The following is a 23,121-nucleotide window of genomic DNA, read 5'->3' as shown; positions in this document are numbered from 1 at the left end:
TGGGAAAGGCAGCTCTTTTGATTAATGTGCAGACACAAACAGAGTCAAGGAAAAATAAGAAATAGAGAAATATGTTTCAAGAAAGAAGAAAGATAAATCTCTAGAAACCCACTCTAAGGAAATGAAGATATATGATTTACATGTCAGAGTATTCAAACTAATCATCATAAAGATGTTCACCAAGGTCAGAAGAACAATGAATGAATGAAGTAAGAATTTCAACGGAGTTTATGTACAGAATCAGTCAGCTAAAGAATATAACAATTGAACTGAAAAATTCACTAGCGCATTTCAACATTAGAATAGAACAAGCATAAGACAGGACTATAAACTTAAATGTAGGTCATTGGAAATTATTCAGTTAGAGGAACAAAAAGAAAAAGGAATAAAATAGAGTGAAGAAAACTAATGGGGCTTATGAAAGACCTTCAAATGGACCACACAGGAATTATGGGAGTTCCAGAAGAAGACAGAGAGGGGACCAGAAAGGCTATTCAAAGACATAATATCTAAAAATGCCGTAAATTTGGGAAAGGAAACGGAAATCAAATTCAGAAAGACCAAAAGCTCTCACAAAAGATGAATCGGAAAAAAAAATACACACCAAAATGCATTATATCAAATTGTCAAAAGTCAAACACGAAGAATTCTGAAAGCAACAAGAGAAAAATAACTTGTCATGTACAAGGGAACCTTCAAAACTACCAGTGGAATTTTTTCAGCAGACAGAAAACCTTGCAGGCCAGAAAGGAGTGGGGTGACATATTAGAAGTGCTGGGGAAAAAAAAAAAAAAAAACTGCTGATATTTTGGAGGGAAAAATGGTAAAGCGGGAAAAACCAGCTTCTCTCGACCCCCATAAAGATCAATAATTTGACAGTGTTTTATGAACAAAAACAGCTCTCGGACACTTCTAGAGTCTACTTAGGAAGTTTTAGCAACACAGTGAAACAAACAAACAAAAAATTAAGAATAATTAATAGCTAAGAAGAAAAGGAAAACAATAATCTTGTCTGCATCATCCTATCTTCCAAATGATATTGTTCAGTGCCAAGAAGGAACTTTCTAGCTAGAAAGTTTCACTTGCCAGAAAAGGAATGAAGTGAGAGACCAGCTTCTTCAGCCTGTCAGAGTACCGCAGGAATGTCACAATTTAGTTTCACCTACCCAGCCTGGCAAAGCTGAGATGTATAGAGCTGACTAAAAACAAGAAAGAAAATCAGAGGCTATTATTAGCAGTCATACAGCAAGAACAATTGCAGTTCACCAAGATCTGCTTCGCAGACAAATTGCAAATTTCACCACTGATAAAGCCAATGTCACAGAACCCCTGCAGATCTAGCTGGCTTTTACCCTGGAGGTAATCATTTCACAGTCTGTATGTGCACAAAATCATCAAATTGTACACCTTTAAATTTATATGATGTTACATGTCAATTATATTTCAATAAAAAAGAAAAAATATATTAAAAATAAACTCAAATTATTGAATTTCAATCAATTAGAGTGGAATCTGCTTCATTAATGAGATATGTATTTAAATTTTTGTGTAATATTTAAATTAAAAAATATTTTAAGTTAAATTCATTGGTTTTCTTTAGCTATTTTAAAAATATTTTCATATAATTGTCAATTTTAAATTCCAGGAAATAATATGGAGCCTTGTGTAATATTTAAAATGCATGTTTTTGGTCAAAGACTTACTCAACGAGAGAATGTGAATGAATCAATAAAACCTACTGCTATTTAAAAAAAAAAAAACATACACATATTCTTCTCACTGAAAATGAAGTCCATAAGTAAATCTTTATTTCTAGAGAAAGATTAGTGATTTAATCCTAAAAAGAAAATCCTAGGATTATCCACTTTGTTAATTTATATAATAAACATTTATTGATATACTACCACATGCCAGATTCTGTGGCTGAAACTCTAATCAGATAAAATTAAATAAGCCTTTGCTTTCATACAGCTCAGAATCTATTGGGAATTCTTGATTAGAACCATAAGTGAGCTTTTATAGATTAATAAACCTTCCAAAATTGTATGCACAGTTTTGTTATAAGCATACATGCATTTTCCCACATATTAACGAGCCCTAGCTTTCATTAGATATTTAAAAGGGTTTGTGATAATGAACCAATAAATATTAACTAGAAGAAGCAAAAAAGACAAACAGATTAACTTGTAATTGAAAATATAACAAGCAAAGTAAAAATATGGTCCAATGGCAACATGGACAAAAAAAAAAGCAGAGAAAACTAATTCTGCCTATGAAACTCAAGAGATAATTCATAAAAGAATAAAAATGACAAGCAGACTTTACAAATGTGGGTGTGTAACTTGAGAGGTATAGTTATTATAAATATTACTGTCAAGGCCACTAGCATTGAACTATTTGGAATCCACTGTGGACACAAAATACTAAAAGACCTATAACCAGAGGTCATACTCATTTAAGTAATTTTCAAGTAGAAACCAATATCAAAGTCTTAAAACAATGTTACACATTTTTAGTCATCTTCTGTAAAAAAAAAAAAAAAGTAAAATGTTTAAGGCAAACATATTCTTAAGAGTCACCAACTTAATATTAAACTTGATAAAGAGCAGCTTCAAATTAAAATAATAAGAACGAGTTATAATAAAGGGACCTACTAATTAATCAGCCTAATAGCTTAAAAGTAACTTCTTTAAAGAAAAAAAAATTTATGAAAGAAAATCATTTGTTAAAAAAAATTCAATTATTAACGGAAACAAATGATGTTAGAAAGACCAAAACACTTACACTCAATTCTCAACAGAAAAGCTACTTTGCCGTGTAGTATACATTAGATATTTTTGTTTAAACTTTCAGGCAATATCTTATAAACATCATTACTCAATCTATAAATACTTTTTTCTGATGTGGAAAATAATTTTTCACAGTCAAAGACTACGAGGATGTATAAATATAATTTTAAAAATCTTGATAAAAAAATAAAAGAAGAGCATCTTTAGATACTAGAAAGACCAATAAACCATCTATGACAAATGTATCACGATGAAAAAAAGATAACATTAGATTTACTGGTATTCACTTTTTGTGGACACCATTAAAATCAGTTTTAAAAACAAAGGGGAAAAGCATTCAGTTAAAGACAATATGATCATACTATGAACAAGCATAATACCTACTTTATCAAAACTAATAGCTTACTGTTCAATACCTGCTTCAAGAACCTTCCTCACTGATCCAGCAATACAGGGTAGACAAGTCATAAACTGCCAAATTCCAACCAGTTCCCCATTTGCAAGTTCCCCATTAGCCCAAGTCCTAAAACATTATAAAGATCCTTCTTGACTTCTACCTTCTGAAATACTACTAAGACTGTCTAGCAGATTCTCCCTTTCTCAAGTAAGTCTAATAAAAATCACCTTTGCTTAATAAGCAGTTATTATCAGTAATCTTTTGGGGAAATCAACAGCCAACATGTAAAATAATAACATTCATTATTCACTTTCTTTTTTCTGACATCATATTATGAATCTGCTTTTGACAATGCTGAGATACTACTTAGATTATGACATATTAAGTTAGTAGAAAAGCGTACATTCAATAAAAATAAACTTGTGATTGATTAACTAACTGAAAAAAGAACATTCACTGTGGTTTGCACTGAGTAGTAACTCAAATTAACTACTACCAGCCACCATAAAATAGTTAGCAGAGTGAAAAATGGGAAGTTATTCCATACTAAATGGCAAATTAAAGCCTATTGTGAACCCAATTTCTGAAACCCAGCAGGTCTACTTAAAATGCTTCCTTACAATCAGAAGTTCACACCATCGGCTTTAAAGAGCTCTTATTTATTATGAATTGAAACTACAGAAACTACATTTATTAACTGGAAATAAAAGATTGATACTTGATTTTACTGGATCCACAGGGCTTTCTTCCTAGTCCTCTAAAAATTTCATGATTTCAATAAATGCTTTGAAATTTCAATTAGTGTCTATAAACAAGTAAAAAGTTGCAGAAATGTAAATTATATATAAATGTTGTAAAGAATATTTATAGACAAATTGTTAAATAATTCTTAAATTCTTAAATAATTCTTTTAAAAATGTCATAATATATCTTCGAAAAAACCTTCCTTAGCCAAAATACTTTGATTAATGACCAATCTGAACACAAGATACGAAAAGAACTTTAATACAGATATTGTCAGAACTTTCTGGAAATCATTCTATTCTTATGTTATTCAAAAGAGAGAAATATCATTGACAAACCTCATATGTTCCGGGACCAGGAGTAATCTCTTTGGAAACCTTGAAACGTGTTGATGCTTTAACAAATAAGGGTATGGAGTAAGATTTCTGTAAAACAGGACTGTATGTTCCAGGCCCTAAAAGAAAACATGTAAAAATAATAAAGTATATTTTTAAAGTACTGATTTTGGTGATATGGATATTATTCTTAGATTTGTGCTCTTCACATACAAATTCAGCATTAAACAATTTTGGACCTATTCTTTTTATTTATTTTTTAATTGTTTTTTTTAGCATATTTGGATCAGATTTTATTATTTTTTATTTTTTAATACTTTTTCAATTACAGTTGACATACAATATTATAATAGTTTCAGGTATACAACACAGTCATTATACATTTATATAATTTACAAAGTTATTACCCTGATAAATCCAGTACTCATATGACAACACACACAGTAATTACAATTTACTGACTATATTCTCCATGCTCTACTCTACACACCATGACTATTTTGAACCACTAACTTGTACCTCTTGATCCCCTCCTCCATTCACCAATTCCTCCACCACCTGGCAAACACTGAAATGCTCTCTGTATCTATGAGCTTGTTTCTGTTGTTTGTTTGTTTATCCTATTCTAGCTTCTACATATAACATTTGTCTTTCTCCGTCTAACTGACTCCACTCAGTGCAGTACCCTATAGGTCCATTCAAGTTGTTGCAGATGGCAAGATTTCATTCTCTTTTATGACTCAGTATTATTCCACAGCATATATGTACTACTTCATTATCCATTCATTCATTGATGAACACCCAGGTTGCCTCCATATCTTGGCTATAGTAAAAAATGCTGCAGTGAATATAAGAATGCATGTATCACTCTGAAGTAGTGTTTTGAGATTCTTTAGATAAATATCCACAAGTGGGATCACTGGGTCTTTGTCTCTTGTTATATAGCCTTTGTTTTAAAGCCTATTTTGTGTGGTATAAATATTGCTACCCCAGCTTTTTTTCTCATTTTAATTTTCATGAAATATTATTTTCATCCCTTTACTTTCAGTCTGTGTGTGTCTTTTAATCTAGAGTGAATCTCTTGTAGGCAGCATATGTAAGGGCTTTATTTTCTTATATATTCAGCCACCCTATGTCTTTTGATTGGAACATTTAAATCATTTACATGTAATGTAATTATTGATAGACACATAGTTATCATCATTATATTATTTATATTTTTTATCTTTTTCTTCTTCTTTTTAAATAAGTCCCTTTTACAGTCCTTGTAATACTAGTTTGGTGGTGATGAACTCCTTTAGATTTTTTCTTGTCTGGGAAGCTCTTTATCTCTCCTTCAGTTCTAAATGATAGCTTTGTTGGATAGAGCAATCTTAGTTGTAAATCCTTGCTTTTCATCACTTTGAATATTTTGTGCCAATCCCTTCTGAAGTTTCTGTTGAGAAATAAACTGACATTCTTATGGGAGTTCCCTTACAGATACCTACCTGCTTTACTCTTGCTGCTTTTAAGATTTTCTCTTTTTCTTTAACCTTTGGCATTTTAATTTTAATGTGCCTTGGTGTGGGCTTCTTTGGGTTCATCTTGTTTTGGACTCTGTACACATCCTGGAGTTAGATGTCAATTTCTTTTGATGCATTATAGGAAGTTTTCTTTCATCATTTCTGTCATTATTTCTTCAAATGGGTTTTCAATTCCTTGCTCTATCTTTTCTCCTTCTGGTACCCCTATGATGAGAATGCTGTTATGCTTGATGTTGACCCAAGGCCTTAACCCATTTCCCATTTGCCCCGAGAATACTTGCCAGCGGTGCTTGCAGCTGGAGCGTTTACCCTGAGATAACTCGTGGATTACAATCCTAACCTTACCCCCAAAGTTTTCCAAGAAATATCTTTTATTATTATTTTCTCATCACACTAGTATATCATAGTAGTAGTATTTACAAGTATAGTAATTCTCGACTGCTGAAAATATCAAATCTTAGAAAATGTAGCATTCCTACACATGATGTTAATATCATTCTCAAATAGTTGTTAGCCAAAGATTCATTTGATGAATCTGATTTATGTATACATTTCTGTTACATTAGGATTAGAGACAAATTCTGTTTAGAAATAACTTCAAGAACAGCTTTTAAATTTTATTTTCACATTGAAGACCAGATTTTCTTCAATCCCAAAGAGTGTGTTTATGTAAAATTAAATTAATTCTGACAGCAGCTGCACTTTTTTTTCTAAATTGGAAATGGGTTAAACCATCCTATTCTTTTATTCTTTTTTTGCTGTTCCAATTGGGTGTTTTCTGCTACCTTGTCTTCTAAATCACTATTTTGATCCTCTGCTTCATGTAATCTATTGATTCCTTCAAATGCAGGGGTCTCCAACACATGGGCTGCACAGCAGGAGATGAGCAGCAGGGTGGCAAGTGAAGCTTCATCTGTATTTGCGCCCACTCCCCAGTGCTAGCTAGTATCACTGCCTCAGCTCCACCTCAGATCATCAGGCATTAAATTCTCATAGGAGCACGTGTCCTTGGTGCCAAAAAAGGTTGGGGACCTACGCTCTAATGTATTCTTCATTTCAGTTATTGCATTCTTCATTTCTGACTGGTTCTTTTTTAGGGTTTCTATCTCCATTTTTATGTTTCTTATCTCTTTGTTGAAGTTCTCACTGAGATTACTGAGCATCATTAAAACCAATGTTTTGAACTCTGCATCTGAGAGATTGCTTGTCTCCATTTTGTTTAGTTCTTTTTCTGGAGCTTTGTTCTGTTCTTTCTTGGGAGACATATGTCTTTGTCCCCCATTTTGGCTGCCTCCCTGTGTTTGTTTCTATGTATTAGGCAGAGCTTCTATGTCTCCCAGTCTTGGTAGAAGGGCCTTATGTAGCAGATGTGCTGTGGGGCCCAGTGGCATAGTCTTCCTTGTTAACTGAGCCGGGTTCTCCAGGTATGTCCCTTGTGTGGGTTTTGAGTACCCTCCTTGTAGTTGAGCAAGGGTTGCTGTTAACAGGTCAGTGGAGGGATTGACACTCAGGCTGGTTGGTTGTGAGGACTAGCTATGACTACAGGGGAGGAGTTATTGTGCAGGGGATGGCCCTGCAGGACAGGATGTACTTTGGTGGGGCTCTGGTGCCTAGCAAGAACACCCCTTGGGTATGTCATTTGTGGAGGTGGTTGGTTGGTGCTCTGGTGTGTTCCAAAGTTCGCTGCCAGGTGTGTTGGTTCTGGAATTTCTTGCGAGGAGCTCAGGTGCAGGCCAAGGTCAGCCACTGACTGAGCCCAGCCTGGGGCTTACTTGGTATGAACTACAAAGTGATCTGCAGATGGTTGTCACTTGTGCTGGACTTGGAAGTGCCTGTGAGAGGCTATGCTATGATTTATGCCCAGTTGCCACTAGTTCTGGGCCTGGTACTGCTTAGTAAGAGGTATGGAGCATTTGTATGGAAACGCCACTGGAAGGAGCTTGGGTAGACATGCAAGTTTAATAGTGTGGGGTCTCAGGGTATCACCAGGGTTGCATGAACAGTATTAGCCAGGCTGATGAAGGCTCAGATACAGTGTCCATCTGCAAGTGTAGGCTAGGTAGAGGAAGGTATCAACACAGAATAATGGTCTCTGGTAGCACTTCTGTCTGGGAGAAAGCTGCCCCTCCAGCCCTCGCCCTGAAGCCAGACAATTCAGTTTCTTTCTGTATGTCACTGGCACATTTCGAACTGCTGACTCAGTGCTAGATCTGAGAGTGAGAGAGTCTGTCAGTGAGCAAGTCCATGCATGTGCCCTTTCAGAGTAATGCCTGGGATGCCAGCTGCCCTCTGTCTGTCTCAGCTACAATCTCTGCTGATTTTCACAGCCAGAGTAGTGTTCACTTCTAGCACTGTAGAGCCTGATGTGGGGCTGGGACCCATCACTCTTCAAGGGGAGCCTCCTCAGCCAAGACATCCCTCCCAATTTTTAATTGCCACACATGGCCACGGGACCAGCCCTTTGTGTGTCTCCACCCCTCCACATAGTTACTTCTGTATATACTCAGTTATAAGACTTCTGTTAAGCTAGACTTCAGGCAATTCTAATGATGGTTGTTCCACAGTTTAGTTGTAATTTTGATGTGCTCCTTAGAGGAGGGAAGCATAGTGTTTTCCTACTCTGCCATCTTGACCAGAAATTTGACCCTTTTAAATGCTTAAAATTATTCAGTCAGGGCTTTGAAATATGATAAGCATAAAATAATGGCATCTGTTTACCTGGTAATTAAATGTAATATCGAAGTAATTTTTTTAAAAAAATAAAAATAGCACCCTCTCAAGATACATATACATCAGAAAAAAAGATACCCAACTCTTTTATTTCCTAAGTATTCATTCATATGTGCAATGAAGAATTAGTAACTTAACTGCATTTGGAGATCTGTATAAGTTTTAAGAGAGCAGAAAGGTGGTTTAACAGCATTCTTGCCACTGTACATAATAGGCACAAAAATGGAAATTACATGGAACAATTGGAAGTAGAAAACAGACCGGTTGAAATTAACAGGGCCTAATCCTAAATAAGGATTTTGTACTAGAGTCAATGGGTTTCAAATTGTACTCTAAAATGCCCCCAAATTCCACAGATGTGCCTAGACTTCAGGCAATGCCAAAGAGACAATGTACAGATAAAGCCCAAGCTGAGGCTTGAATTGTTTTCAGACAAAATAATTCTAGATTTATTGTTTTATTTGTTCGGGTGGCATTTAAGATTTTATTTAACAAAATTTGTATAATGATTTTTTAAGAAGCTTTTGAATACCAGTTCCATAGTCAATGGAGAGCTCTTTAAGACTTTAGACTGAAGGAGACTCATGAAGAAAGAAATAGTTTAGAAAATAAACTTTAGCAATAATTTGTAGAATGGAAGGGCATGAAGGTAATCTGTCTCAGGGACACTAACAAGGAGTTTACTAACATTGATAAGGGAAAGAAAGAACAATTCAGAATATTTTCTAAGACGTTCAACAAATATTTAGTATAGGTAGTGATTGGAAGAAGATAAAAATGAATAATGTCTATGAAAAAGGTAATACCATGACACAAACTGAGAAACACAGAAGGAAGACATCACTGAAGAAAAGCATCATGTACCTGAACTGTTATATTTAAAAAGATGGCAGGATATCGAGAAAGGAAATGTCCAGAGGATAATTGTAGATATGTAATTGAAGCTCATGAGAAAGCCGGTCCGGAGAAAAAATAAAATTATCCACATAGAGGCAATAGTTGAGCTTCTCTAAGTCAAAGTGCATGGAGAGCGAAAAGTACATAACTGAGGACTGGAATCTGGGGAGCTGCAAGGAGAGAGTGAGGAGAAGAGTCAAAGAAGGAAACAGTCCGGTGAATAGAATCTGGCAAGTCAACCCTATATAGAAAAAAAAAAAAAACAAGGAGAGGTTATTTTTTTCCAACTTCTATGTTTAGCAATACTTATTGAGAGTCTAGCACATACCAAGCCTTGAATTTCCAGAGTTTTAGAGATCTAGTATATCAAATATTTCAAGAGAAGACTTACAGTGAGGTCACTGTAGAACACTTAGAATGTAACTTTAGAAGAGTAGTGATAAATAAAACTAAATTAGAGGGCATTAAACAGAAACTATGTAGGGAGAGGAGATAAAAACTTTGGGCACAGAATATTAACAATGAACACAAACAGTGAAATAGTAGAGTAAATATAAAGGTACTAATAGAATACAAAATCATTGCCTCTAGCTCCCTAGTAAACACGCAATTCAAAACCACTTACTTTGAAGAAAATTGATGTTTTAAAATCAAAAATGTTTTCAAATTGATAGGTTCATATAAAACATTTTCCCTGCTTTTGCTTCAAACATAAGACATTTCACAATTTAAAATAAAAGATGACATCCGGCCCTAGTTTAATTATTCTAATATCAACTCAATTAGCAGGCTAGATATCCAAAGTTATAAAGCCGTTGCACGAAGCTGCTATGGACTAAATGTGTCCCACACAAATTTATATGTCCAAGCCCTATCTCCAGTGTGATAGTATCTGGAGATGGGCCCTTTAGAGGTAATTACATTCTCTCTCTCTCTCTCTCTCTCTCTCTCTCTCCCTTTCTTCCTCTGCTGTATGAGGCTATATCAACATGTCTACTTGCAAAACAGAAGGAGGGCTCTCCCTAGAAATCAAATTGGTCAGTGCCTTGGGCATCTTGATCTTAAACTTTGCAGATTCTAGAACTGTGAGAAATTTCTACTGTTTAAGCCACTGGCCTATGGCATTTTTGTTACAGATGCCTGAATTGACTAAGATAAAGCTAATATGTTTTGATCTACTGTGGTAAGTAAAGAATTATAGCAAACATCATCTTACTATGAAACAACAGCATGAGTGACTTTGGAATAACATAATTTATATTTACACTGCAGAAGAATAATATACACATACATACAAAATATCTTTAAAGATAGACTTAAATACACAAATTAAACTATGCATGGGGGAATGTACCAGTTACTTCAGTATCCAAAAAAAAAAAAAAAAAACCCCACAAACTATAATCAGGAACTGGGTGTACAATTCCACAGTCAAGTATCTGAAAATTGAAACTTTGACAATAAAGATTTATAAAGATGAATGCGATAGGTAAGACTATTATCTACATAGTACTGTAACGGAAAGTTTCATTTTCGATTATGAAGAAATATAGTCTATCCTGTGCCTTTACCATCATGCTATAGAAAATAAGTATTTACATTCATGGTTATAACTAATTTTAAAAAAGAAAATATTCAAATGTAGTCATAGTGAATTTCCTTTTATTGGAATTCCTTTGCAGAGCATTAAATGAAGCAAAATATGTATCTTGCTGCTTTTTAGCACTTAGCCTGCTTTTAAGCTACAGAGTGTTCAAAAAGAAGTATAATGCTCTTAATTTTAAAGTAGATTTCCAATTACATATACTATTGCTTATATGATAGGGGTCAAAGATTTATATTGCTCCATCAGCTCTGATTCACAGTTGGATTATGCAGAAACTATCTTTTATTTATTTACCAAAATGCCACATTTTAATCACAGGTCATGGAAGAAGAAAATGTCTCATTCCAAATCACACACCTATGAAAAGTCTACTTGAATCATGACTACTACATGAAGGGAAATTCAAGAGCAGGTGATTCTTATAATTACATATTTTCCAGCCCTATGCCAATGTACTCTCTATGAAATGTCAACCAATGCTACAGGGCAAAAATGGGAGAGAACAGGAACAATGAGTAATTTAAAATAAAATTCATTTTAGTACATTAGAGTAGACTCAGAAATAACTACTTCTATAAATAAAGTTGCAAAACCTCAAATTAAAAAATGGCTGTCTTCATAATGAGCTGAAATTTATAAATCGTGTAGTCAATTTTGCTTATGAATATTCAGTTCTTTTTTTCATGTGAAGGTGACAAAAAACTACTGAAAAGTAAGTATCCCATATGTGAGCATATCTTTTTAAATTAAAAAGGATCTGTGAAATTGTTTATTGAAATTGACTGCAGGGCTTTAAAATGTCAATTAGAGAGTTTAGATTTTTATGGAGCAAAATTGTCCACACTGATTTTATTCTTCAGCTTTACAAATAAAATAATAGCAAAGACAAAAGTTTAGTAGACAAGGAAGTATTATCATCAATTCCAAGACTACATTTAAATTTAATGCTATTCTCCTGCTTCTAAGACTTGATTTGATCACATGGCACTTCAGAACTACATAACCACAGAACTGCCCAGTCCATTAAATTGAGTGTATATGTGAGGAGAAAAAAAAATCCCAATAATGTATAAACTTTTAACCAAAATTTCCATGTGTGCTTTGCCACCCTGTTAACTTTTCTGTCCAAAACAAAGTGGATATTACATGTTTTAAGAAATAAAAGCTAAATACTTAAGAATGATATTTTAAAGTTACTATGGAGTATCTAGGAATTACTGCCAACACAGTCCCTAAGCAATGGACTATTATAATGTACTCTAACCTAAGTAAACTGAGAACTTCATCTATTTGAGCTTACGTCCAACAGTTAAAATGTTTGTTCCTAGCAAAGCATTAGGGCTGTCTCTCTTATGACATACAAATACAAAATCACATGGATTTGGCTTGACTGAAATATATCTTCAGACAGCAATATCTGTTTATCTGTGTATCTCTAAGTACATATTTATGAAACTTTGCATCAAATAAAGTCTTTTAACTACTCTTATAAAAAAAAATATTTTGGATTGAGAAGGAAGATGGCAGACTAGGTTAAAGCAGGGTTCCTCTCCTCCCAGGTCCACATTGAAATTACAACCAAATTATAAAACAATTAACATGGAGAATCACCTGAAGTCCAGCTGATGGTAACGCCTACATCTGATAATATAAAGGAGCAATATCAAAGCCTGTAGGAGAGACAAAGTCACAAACCGGGCTGGACTCCCACCCACAGGTAGTGGAGGAACCCCGGGAGGGAGAGTGAGGCTGCAGCAGCTCCCCTAAAGGAGAGGAGGTTCCTGTCCTCATTTGGGGGTTCACCAGCTAAGGGTCCCAGCCCAGGGAAAAGGAGATTCCGATATCTCTGACTGTAAAATCCAGAGTAGATTCCAGCTGTCTGGGTGAGATGGAAGGAGATGGAAACCCTAGACACCCCTTTGAAGGACCCAGGCACAGGCTTTCTGACCTGTGGACATTCAATCAGGACACCTGTAGTGGGTCAGAGGCTCATGAGGGATTCATACTGAGAAAGTCTGCATTACCTGGTGCCAGGACTAGAGCTAGAAGGGCAGCCACATTGTACTTTAGTTCAGCCTGCTACTGGGCAATCTACAGACCGCTCCAGCTTGACTGTGTAGACCCCTCCCACAGGGCCATTAGGAAGCACTGGCCTGAGGTGATCAGCCCGCCCCACCCAACTGGCAGACTGCTAGGGGCTTTTGTTACTGGATGGCTGCCAGGCCCTGTTCCAATTCAGGGCCAAACATTCCCAGCAGGCAGACAGTGCTGTGAGCGCATTTCCATTCCCAATTGGCAGCCAGTGCTGTGAGCCTCATTTCCGAGATAGGGTCAGGCAGATTACTGCTGCCAACACAATCTTGGGTGGATGTCAGGGATCTGTGGGTCAGTCCCAGACACCAGCTGATCTTGCTGTGATCTGGGACTTCTGCAGGAACGGGTGACAGGTTACCAAAGTTGCAGCAAGACTGAGGCTGTCTTTATCTGACTGCCACTGTCTCTCTGAGACCCATCCCCACCCTACCCACAAATTGCCCCAGGTGGCCCATTGATAGACACCTGCCACAGACCTACCCCTCCTCTCTCCTGATCCCCAATTCACACAAGCAACAAAATTTGGTCTGCACAAGGCGGGCTCCTCACGAAAATCATAGGTAGGCAGAACTCCGCTGCCTGTCAGAGTTGCAATAGTGTGTCCCAGGAGCACAGGGGTATGTGGGACTGCCCCAGATGGCATCTGGTCTCACTATGATCTGTGACTTCAGCAAGAACCCCCAGGCATAGAAGGTGGAGCAAAACTGAGGCTATATTGGACTGAGGGCCCTTGTCTCCCTGAGATCCTGCTTTGCTCAAGCCACAAAGTGCCTGAAACCCCTTGACAGGCAGTCTCCCTGTTGGACTCTGGGGTTATGCAGTCTGCACAAGCAACAGACTTTGGCTAGCGCATTTTGGGGAAAACAGTTGTGGACAGACCACTGCTGCCTGTACAAGCTGCAATGTCTCTTGAGGGGATTGCATGGGTCGGGATTGGCCTGATGGTCCTTGACTCTCTGAGCTCCTGCCTCATCTAATACACAAAGTGCTTGCTACACATTGATAGGCAGCTGCCCCTGCCCTGGGGTGGTGCAAACAGGCCCAAGATGGTAAGCAGCTGACCTTGCTACAAGTAGAAACATGTACAGAGAGCCACAGAGACAGCATTGGCATATAAAGTGACACTGCAGGTGCAGGGGAAAATTTAATCAACAGACCCAGGAGACTACTAGAGTCCCCGTGCCACCCAACATGAATATAACCAAGAGGCTCATCCAGTTTCAGAGACTTACAGGCAACTAACAGGCAGTGTCAGGCCTTAAGGAGCACTGGTCCTTCTGTTAAACTACCGTAGGTCAGGGATGGGAGATAACCGATCACTGTCTACAGTACTGCCTCTCCCACTTTCCTATAGATCCAGCATAAGCAACAAACACCTGTGGATCACTTTGTAGTTCCCAACAGGTAACCCTGAGCAAAAGCAGCAACTGACCTTGGCCTCTGGGGAAACTCCTCTGAAGGAGCCACAAAACCAACACATCTGGAGGCTGGCACCACACCACAACAGAATAACTCCTGACTAATCCCATTAATAGAAGACACAAAGGGTGATTACAACAAGTATACAAGCCTGCTATGGCAAATCTTGCTCACTGGAGTCAGCCCCCACATAGCAACTCTTACTCTGTGGGTGCAACCAATTCCCACAAATAGCCTGAGCATTAATCCCATCCACTGATGTACTAACAATAACGAAGACTTGGCAACAACAGAAGATCACACACAACCTACACAAATATCTCAACCAGAGCCCCCTGGCATAGAGGATCAAGGAGAGTGTGCCACTGGGCCACACAGGACACCTTCCCCATTCAGCCATCTGGCCAAGACTGAGAGACAAAACAAATATTCCAGACATATAGAAATGAACACAGAGAAACTGATAAAATGAGAAAACAAAGAAACATGTCATAAATGAAACAACAAGAGAAAACTCCAGAAAATAAGCTAAATGAAATGGAGGCAAGCAATATACCAGAGACAGAGTTCAAAATAATGGTTATAAGGATACTCAATGAACTTATGTGGAGAATGGATGAGCACAATGAGAACCTGAACAAAGAGATAGTAAAAGCCATAAAAAAGAACTAGACAGAAACAAGAAATACAATAACTGAAATGAAGAATATACTAGAAGGATTTAACAATAGATCGAATGAAGCAGAAGATCAAATCAGTGAATTGGAAGACAAGGTAGCAGAATATACCCAATCAGGACAAAAAATAAAAAAATTAATTTTAAAAAATGAGGATAGTTTAAGAGACCTCTGGGACAACATGAAGTGTAACAATACCCAGATCACAGGAGTACCTACAGGGGATGAGGGAGAGCAAGTGATGAAGAATCTATTTGACGAAATAATGACAGAAAACTTCCCTAACCTGGCAAATGAATTAGATATACAAGATCAAGAAACATAAAGAGTCCTAAACAAGAGGAATTCAAACAGACCTATACCAAAACACATCATAATTATAATGCAAAAAGTCAAAGACAAAGAGAAAATCTTAAAAAAAATCAAGAGAAAAGCAGCTAGTTACTTACAAGGGTACCACCACAAGAATGTCTGCTGATTTTTCAATGGAAACTTTGCAGGCCAGAAACAACTGGCAAGAAATATTCAAAGTTATGAGAAACAGGAATCTACAACCACAAATATACTATCCAGCAAGCCTTTTGATTAAAATGGAAGGTGAGAAAAAGAGCTTCCCAGACAGGTAAGAGCTTAAGGAATTCATCACCAACAAGCCAGTATTACAAGAAATGCTAAGGGGACTTCTGTAAAAAGAGAAGGGGTAAAAAAGAAAATAGAAATAACAAATACAAATATTAAAATGGCAGTATCTATGGACCTATCAGTAATCAATTTAAATATAGATAGAGTAAATGTGCCAATCAAAAGATATAGGATAGCTGAATGGATAAGAAAAAAAGATCCATGCGTATGGTGTCTACAAGAGACCCACCTTGGATTAAACAACACTCACAGACTAAAAGTAAAGGGATGGAAAAGATATTTCACACAAATGGAAATGAAAGAAAAGTCACCAGAGTAGTGATACTTAGATAAAATAGACTTTAAAACAAAGACTATAATAAGAGACAAAGAAGGGCATTACCTAATGATAAAGGGATCAATAAATAAAGAGACATAACCCTAGTAAACATATATGCACCCAACATAGGAGCACCTATGTACGTAAAGAAATTCTTGACTGACATAAAAGGAGAGATCAACAGTAATACACTCATAGTAGGAAACTTTAACACACATTGACACCAATGGACAGATCTTCCAGGCAAAAAAATCAACAGGGAAACAATGGGCCTAAAAGACACATTAGACCAGATGGATTTAATACATATTTCCAGAGCATTTTACCCCAAAGTAGCAAAATATACTTTCTTCTCAAGTGCACATGGAACATTTTCAAGGATAGATAGACCACATGTTAGGACAAAGATAAAGTCTCAATAAATTTAAGAAGATTGAAATCATATCAAGTATCTTCTCCGATCACAGTGGAATGAAACTAGAAATCAACTACAAGAAAAAATTGGAAAATACACAAACACGTGGAGGTTAAATAACATGCTACTAAACAATGAATGGGTTATCAATAAGATCAAGAAAGAAATCGAAAGATACCTAGAGACAAATGAAAATGAAAACATAATGACTCAAAATCTATGGGACATGGCAAAATCAGTCCTAAAAGGGAAATTCAATACAGGCCTGCTTCAAGGAACAAGGAAATGCTCAAATAAACCATCTAATCTTACACTTAAAAGAACTTAAAAAAGAACAGCAAACAAAGCCCAAAGTAAATAGAAGGAAGGTAATAATAAAGATCAGAGCAAAAATAAATGAAATAGAGTCTAGAAAAACAATACAAAAGATTAATGAAACCAAGAGCTGGTTCTTTGAAAAAATAAACAAAATTAACAGACTATTTGCCACACATCCAGGAGAAGAGAGAGAGGAGTCAAATAAATAAAACCAGAATGAAAGAGGAGAAATAACTACAGACTCCAAAGAAATACATGGGATCATAAGAAAATACTATGAGCAATATACACCAACAAATTGGACAATCTGGAAGAAATGGATACATTCCTAGAAACATACAATCTCCCCAGACTGAGTCTAAAAGAAACAGAAAATCTGAACCAGCCGATTACCACCAATGAAATAGAATCAATAATCAAAAACCTCCCAAAAATCAAAAGTCCTAGACCAGAGGGCTTCATAGGTGAATTCTGCCAAATATTAAAAGAAGAATTATCACCTATTCTTCTCAAACTATTCCAAAAAATTCAAGAAGAGGGAAGGCTCCCTAACTCCTTATAGGAGGCCACCATTATCTTGATTCTAAAACCAGACAAAGACATTACAAAAACTGAAAACTATAGGCTGATATCTCTTATAAACATTGATGCAAAAATCCTCAATAAAATATTAGCAAACCGAATTCAGCAATATATTAAAAATATCATACACCATGATCAAGTTGGAATTATTCCTGGATGCAAGGTTGGTACAATATCTGCAAATCAATTAATGTAATACACCATATTAACAAATCAAAAGATAAAAACCATGTGATCATATCAACAGATGCAGAAAAGGCATTCGACAAAATCTAGCAGCCAAGTGGACATAGAGGGAACATACCTCAATATAATAAAGACCATATATGACAAACCTACAGCTAATATCTTAATGGGGAAAGGCTAAAAGCATTTTCCTCAAGATTAGGAACAAGACAAGGATGGCCACTTTCATCACTCCTCTTTAACATTCTATTGGAAGTCTTAACCACAGCAATAAGACAAGAAAGAGAAATAAAAGGCATTCGAATGAGAAAGAAGTAAAACTCTCGTTACTTGCCAATGACCCAATACCATATATACAGAACCCTAAAGATTCCACCAAAAAACTATTAGAATTGATCAATGAATTCAGTAAAGTAGTAGAATATAAAATTAATATTCAGAAGTCAGTGGCATTTTCATACACCGATGAGGAATTTTTGGAAAGAGAAGTTAAGAAAACAATCCCATTTACAATTGCATCAAAAACCATAAAATACCTGGGAATCAAATTAACCAGGGAGGTAAAAGACCTGTTCTTAGAAAATCATAAGTCATTGAAAAAAGAAATTGAAGAAGATACAAATAAATGGAAACATATATCGTGCTCATGGGTAGGAAGGATCTACATCCTTAAAATGACCATACACCCCAAAGCAATCTATAGATTCAATAAAATCTCTATCAAAATATCAGTGACATTTTTCAGAGAGATAGAACAAATAATCCTAAAATTTATATGGAACCAAAGAATACCACAAATAGCCATGGCAATCTTGAAAAAGAACAATGTTGGAGGTATCACACTGCCTGATATCAAACTATACTATAAGGCTACAGTAATCAAAACAGCATGGTACTGGCATAAAAACAGATACATTGATAAATGGTACAGAACAGAGAGCCCAGAAATAAATCCACATCTGTACGCTCACTTATATATGACGAAGGAGGTAAGAATATGCAATGAAGTAAAGACAGTCTCTTCAATAAATGGTGTTAGGAAAACTGGACAGATACATACAAAAACAGAAACTGGACCACTTTCTTACACGGTATACAAAAATAGACTCAAAAAGGATTAAAAATTAAAATGTAAGACCTGAAACCATAAAACTACTAGAAGAAAACATAGGTGGTAAACTCTCTGATATTACTAACAGTAATTTCTTTTCAGATATATCTCCCTGGGCAAGGGAAACAAAAGAAAAAATAAACAAATGGGACTTCATCAAACTAAAAAGTTTTTGTACAGTAAAGGAAACTATCAACAAAACAAAAAGACAACCAACTGATTGATAGAAAATATTTGCTAATGATACATCTGATTAAAGGTTAATATCCAAAAATATATAAAGAGCTCATACAACTCAACAATAAAAAAAACAAACAAACAATCCAATTAAAAATTGGTCAGAAGACCTGAACAGATACTTCTCCAAAGAAGAAATGCAGATGGCTAATTGACATATCAAAAGATACTCAAGGTCGCTAATCATCAGAGAAATGAAAATTAAAACCACAAGGAGATATCATCTGACACCTATCAGAATAGCTATTATCAATAAATCAAAAAACAAGTGTTGGCAATGTGAAAAAAGAAAACCCTCATACATTGTTGGTGGGATTGAAAATTGGTACAGCCACTATGGAAAAGAGTAGGGAGGTTTCTCAAAAAATTAAAAATGGATACACCTTTTGACCCAGCAGTTGCACTTCTGCATATTTATCCAAAGAAAACCAAAACAATAATTTTTAAAGATCTATGCACCTCAGTATTCTTCGCAACACAATTTACAATAGCCAAAATATGGAAGCAACCTAAAAGCCCTTCAACAGACAATTGGATAAAGAAATTATGGTTCATATATACAATGTTTTGTTTTGTTTCTGTGCAGCCATTAAAAAAAAAATGAAATCCTACCATTTGCAATGACATGGACGGACCTAGAGGTCATTATACTGTGTGAAATAAGTCAAACAGAGAAAGATAAATACCATATGATTACATGCGAATCTAAGGAACAAAAAGAACAAACTAATCAAAAACAGAATCACAAATATAGTGGACAATTTGGTGATGGACAGAGGGAAGGGGAGGTGACAGGGCTAGGAGAATGGGGTGAAGGGTTAAAGAAGTACAAATTAGTAGCTGAATGATGGTCACAGAAATGGGGAGCACAGCACAGGGAATGCAGTTAGCATTAATATGTTGGCTAGGTGGAAAACCAGAGGAGAGAAGGAGCAATTAGGGAGATCATTTTATAAACTATATAACTGTCTAGCCAAGGTACTGTATACTTGAAACTAATTAAAATAAATAAATTCTTAAAAAATAAGTATATTGTACAAATTTGAATGACTTCCAGCAGTCTTTTAAATGTATGTATAACACATTTTCTGTATGAATTATAGGAAACAACTGGAAGAATAATCACCTTTCATCTAATACCACTTTGACTAGGTAGTATACAAATATGTAACACAGTGATTTTTATTGATGGATAAAAAAGTTATCAAATAATCAATAAAAATATAAAAGTGTCTTCAATGTAAATTAAATACCTTGCAATTAACCTGACATATTAATTAGCAAATTTTCCTTTCATAACAAATTTTGGGTTTTATACTCCACTGTTCATATTTAAATGTCTGGAGCCAGAATACCAAGAAAATTATCTAAGCAAAAAAGTAGAATATGTCCAACATACATTCCAAATCCTCTTAGAGCACCATCATTATTTTAACTCAATTAGAATTGAATTAGTAAAACATTCCCTCTTAAGAATGGCAGTTATCTCTGTAACTATAATACATAAAAATCAGGATAATGCCCTGTGTATTTGAAAAGCATGTCATGTCATAGATCAAGTTATGCAGAGTTCTTTAAATATAAATAGCAACGGTATTTTTAAAATAATTAAAATATTTTATTAACATTAATAAAACTAAATTCATTAAGAAAGCTATAACAAATGAGCTATGCTTTAAAACACATTTTTTATTTTTATTTTCTGAATAAATTAATTGGGGTGATATTGATTAATAAAATCACACAATTTCAAGTGTATAATTCGATAACATGTCATATGTATATTGTACTGTGTTTACCACCCAAAGTTAAATTTCCTTCCGTCATCATATATTTGACCCCCTTTACCTATATCTACCTTCCTCCCTCCCTCCTTTCCCTCTAGTAACCACTAAACTATTTGTATATGTCCATAAGTCTCTGTTTGATTGTCATGTTTATTTGTTTTCAGTTTTATGTCCCATATATAAGTGAAATCATATAGTTCTCAACTTTTCCTGTCTGATTTATTTCACTTAGCATAATAACCTCAAGATCCATCCATGTGGTCTCAAATGGCCGTATTTCATCTTTTCTTATTGCTGAGTAATATTCCATTGTGTACATGTACCACATCTTCTGTATCCAATCATCTACCAAAAGACACTTTGGTTGTTTCCAAGTCTTGGCCATAGCGAAGTAATATTGCCATGAACATCAAGATGCACATATCTTTATGGATAAATGTTTTCAAATTTTCTGGGTAAATACACAGGAGGGATTACTGGGTCACATGATAATTCTATTAATTTTTTAGGAAACTCCATACTGTTTTCCATAGTGACTATACCCATTTACATTTCCCCCATAACCTCTCCAACACTTGTTATTACCTGTCTTGTTGATGACAGCCATTCTAATAGGTGTGAAGTGATATTTCATTGTGCTTTTGATTTGCATTTCTCTGAAAACTAGTAAAGATGAGCATCTTTTCAAATGTCTGTTGGTCATTTTTATGTCTTCTTGGGAGAAGTGTCTGTTCAGGTTCTCTGCTCATTTTTTTAATTGGATTGTTTTTTAATTGTTGAGTTATATGAATTCTTTGTCTATTTTGGGTACTAGGCCTTTATTAGAGGCATTGGTTACAAATATCTTCTCCCGTACAGATGGTTGCCTCTTTCTTGATGTTTTTTGTTTTGTTTGTTTTGTTTTGTTTCTGTGCAGAAGCTTTTTGTTTGAAATAATCCCATTTATTAATTTTTGCTTTTACTTCTCTTGCCTTTGAGGTCAAATTCATAAGATCCTCTCTAAATCCAAGGTCCATAAGTTTAGTATCTATGTTTTCTTCTATGCAATTTACTGTTTCAGGTCTTTGATCCATTTTGAGTTCATTTTGGTGTGTGGTAACAGAGAGAAGTCTAGTTTCATTCTTTTGCATATGGCTTTCTAATTTTCCCAGCACCATTTATTAAAGGGGTTTTCCTTTCTCCATTGTACATTTTTGACTCCTCAGTCAAAAACTATTTATTCATATACATTGGGGTTCATTTCTGGACTCTCAATCCTGTTCCATTGTCCTGTGTGTCTGTTTTTCTGCCAATACTATACCGTTGCTTTGTAGTATAATTTGAAGTCAGGCAGAGTGATACCTCCAGCCTTATTCTTTTTCTCAGGATGGCTTTGGCTATTGAGGGTTATTTTTGCTTCCATACAAATCTGATGATTGCAAAACTTTTTTAAATGGCTAATTTTTACCATTTTAATTGTGACTACTATATTTATAACTTGCTGAAAATGGTTAGGCTTCTACAAGTGTTTGTATTTGAATGTTTCTTTGAACATGTCTGCTATAATAAAGCTAGATTCACAGAGTTTAGAGTTTTCTGAAAGAGCTGACATTATTTATATAGTGACAAGTCAATTAAACAAAGGTTAATACTTTCATTTGCAACTTAAATGAATAAATTCTGCTTCTTAAATCCATATTATACACATTAAATGACAGAATGAGGTTTCATGCTCTCACGGATATGTTTTGTTTATATTACTAATGTTTACTTCCAAAGATTTAAGGCTTTCCTCATCTGGCTTCATACCCATGACCCACCAGGCCTAGTCATAGCCCTTGCATGACTTTAGACATGTTTCTCCACTGGCCTCTGGCTAAACTTGTTCTATGGGTTGAAATATAAAGACTAAAAAACAAAGAGGATCATATTCACACCATATATTTAAACTAGTTTTTCTCAAAATACAGTTTATGGATCATAGGCATCAGAATCATCCAGATTAGTGTTAGAACACAGATTCCTTCGATTCATGCTAAAATAATAAATCATATTCTCTGAAAATAGAACCAAAGAAACACAATTTTAACAAAACCTATTGCTTTAGACCTCTATAAACTATAATGATTTAGTATGTAGGTATTCTCAAATACTATATTTTAACATTAAATCATTTCTTTCTCAAATAATCTCGAAAAATGGTAATCTAGAGAATAAACCTTCTTGAATTATGGACAAGACTATCATTTTCTCTAGAATATATCTGAATCTCTATGTCTCTGTGTTTTCCTATGGCAAAGCCTCAATCAATGCTTGTTCATCTGAACTGAGCCA

General features: G+C 35.3%; 1 protein-coding gene across 1 annotated transcript in view; it reads right to left on the bottom strand.

The window, feature by feature from the left end:
* Positions 1-4,138: 4,138 nt before the first annotated feature.
* STPG2 (sperm tail PG-rich repeat containing 2) overlaps positions 4,139-23,121 on the bottom strand; it is a 250,177-nt gene continuing 231,194 nt past the window's right edge. Inside the window, exon 12 of the mRNA XM_036227683.1 lies at positions 4,139-4,384. Within this exon, the coding sequence (XP_036083576.1) occupies positions 4,257-4,384 (128 nt within the window). The 3' untranslated portion in view covers positions 4,139-4,256. The remainder of the gene's footprint in view (positions 4,385-23,121) is intronic.

This window comes from Rousettus aegyptiacus, unplaced genomic scaffold, assembly GCF_014176215.1.
Source record: "Rousettus aegyptiacus isolate mRouAeg1 unplaced genomic scaffold, mRouAeg1.p scaffold_m13_p_10, whole genome shotgun sequence".
NCBI classification, from domain to species: Eukaryota; Metazoa; Chordata; class Mammalia; order Chiroptera; family Pteropodidae; genus Rousettus; species Rousettus aegyptiacus.
The sequence above is the reverse complement of the archived record's forward strand: the minus strand, read 5'-3'. Positions and strand labels throughout refer to the sequence as shown.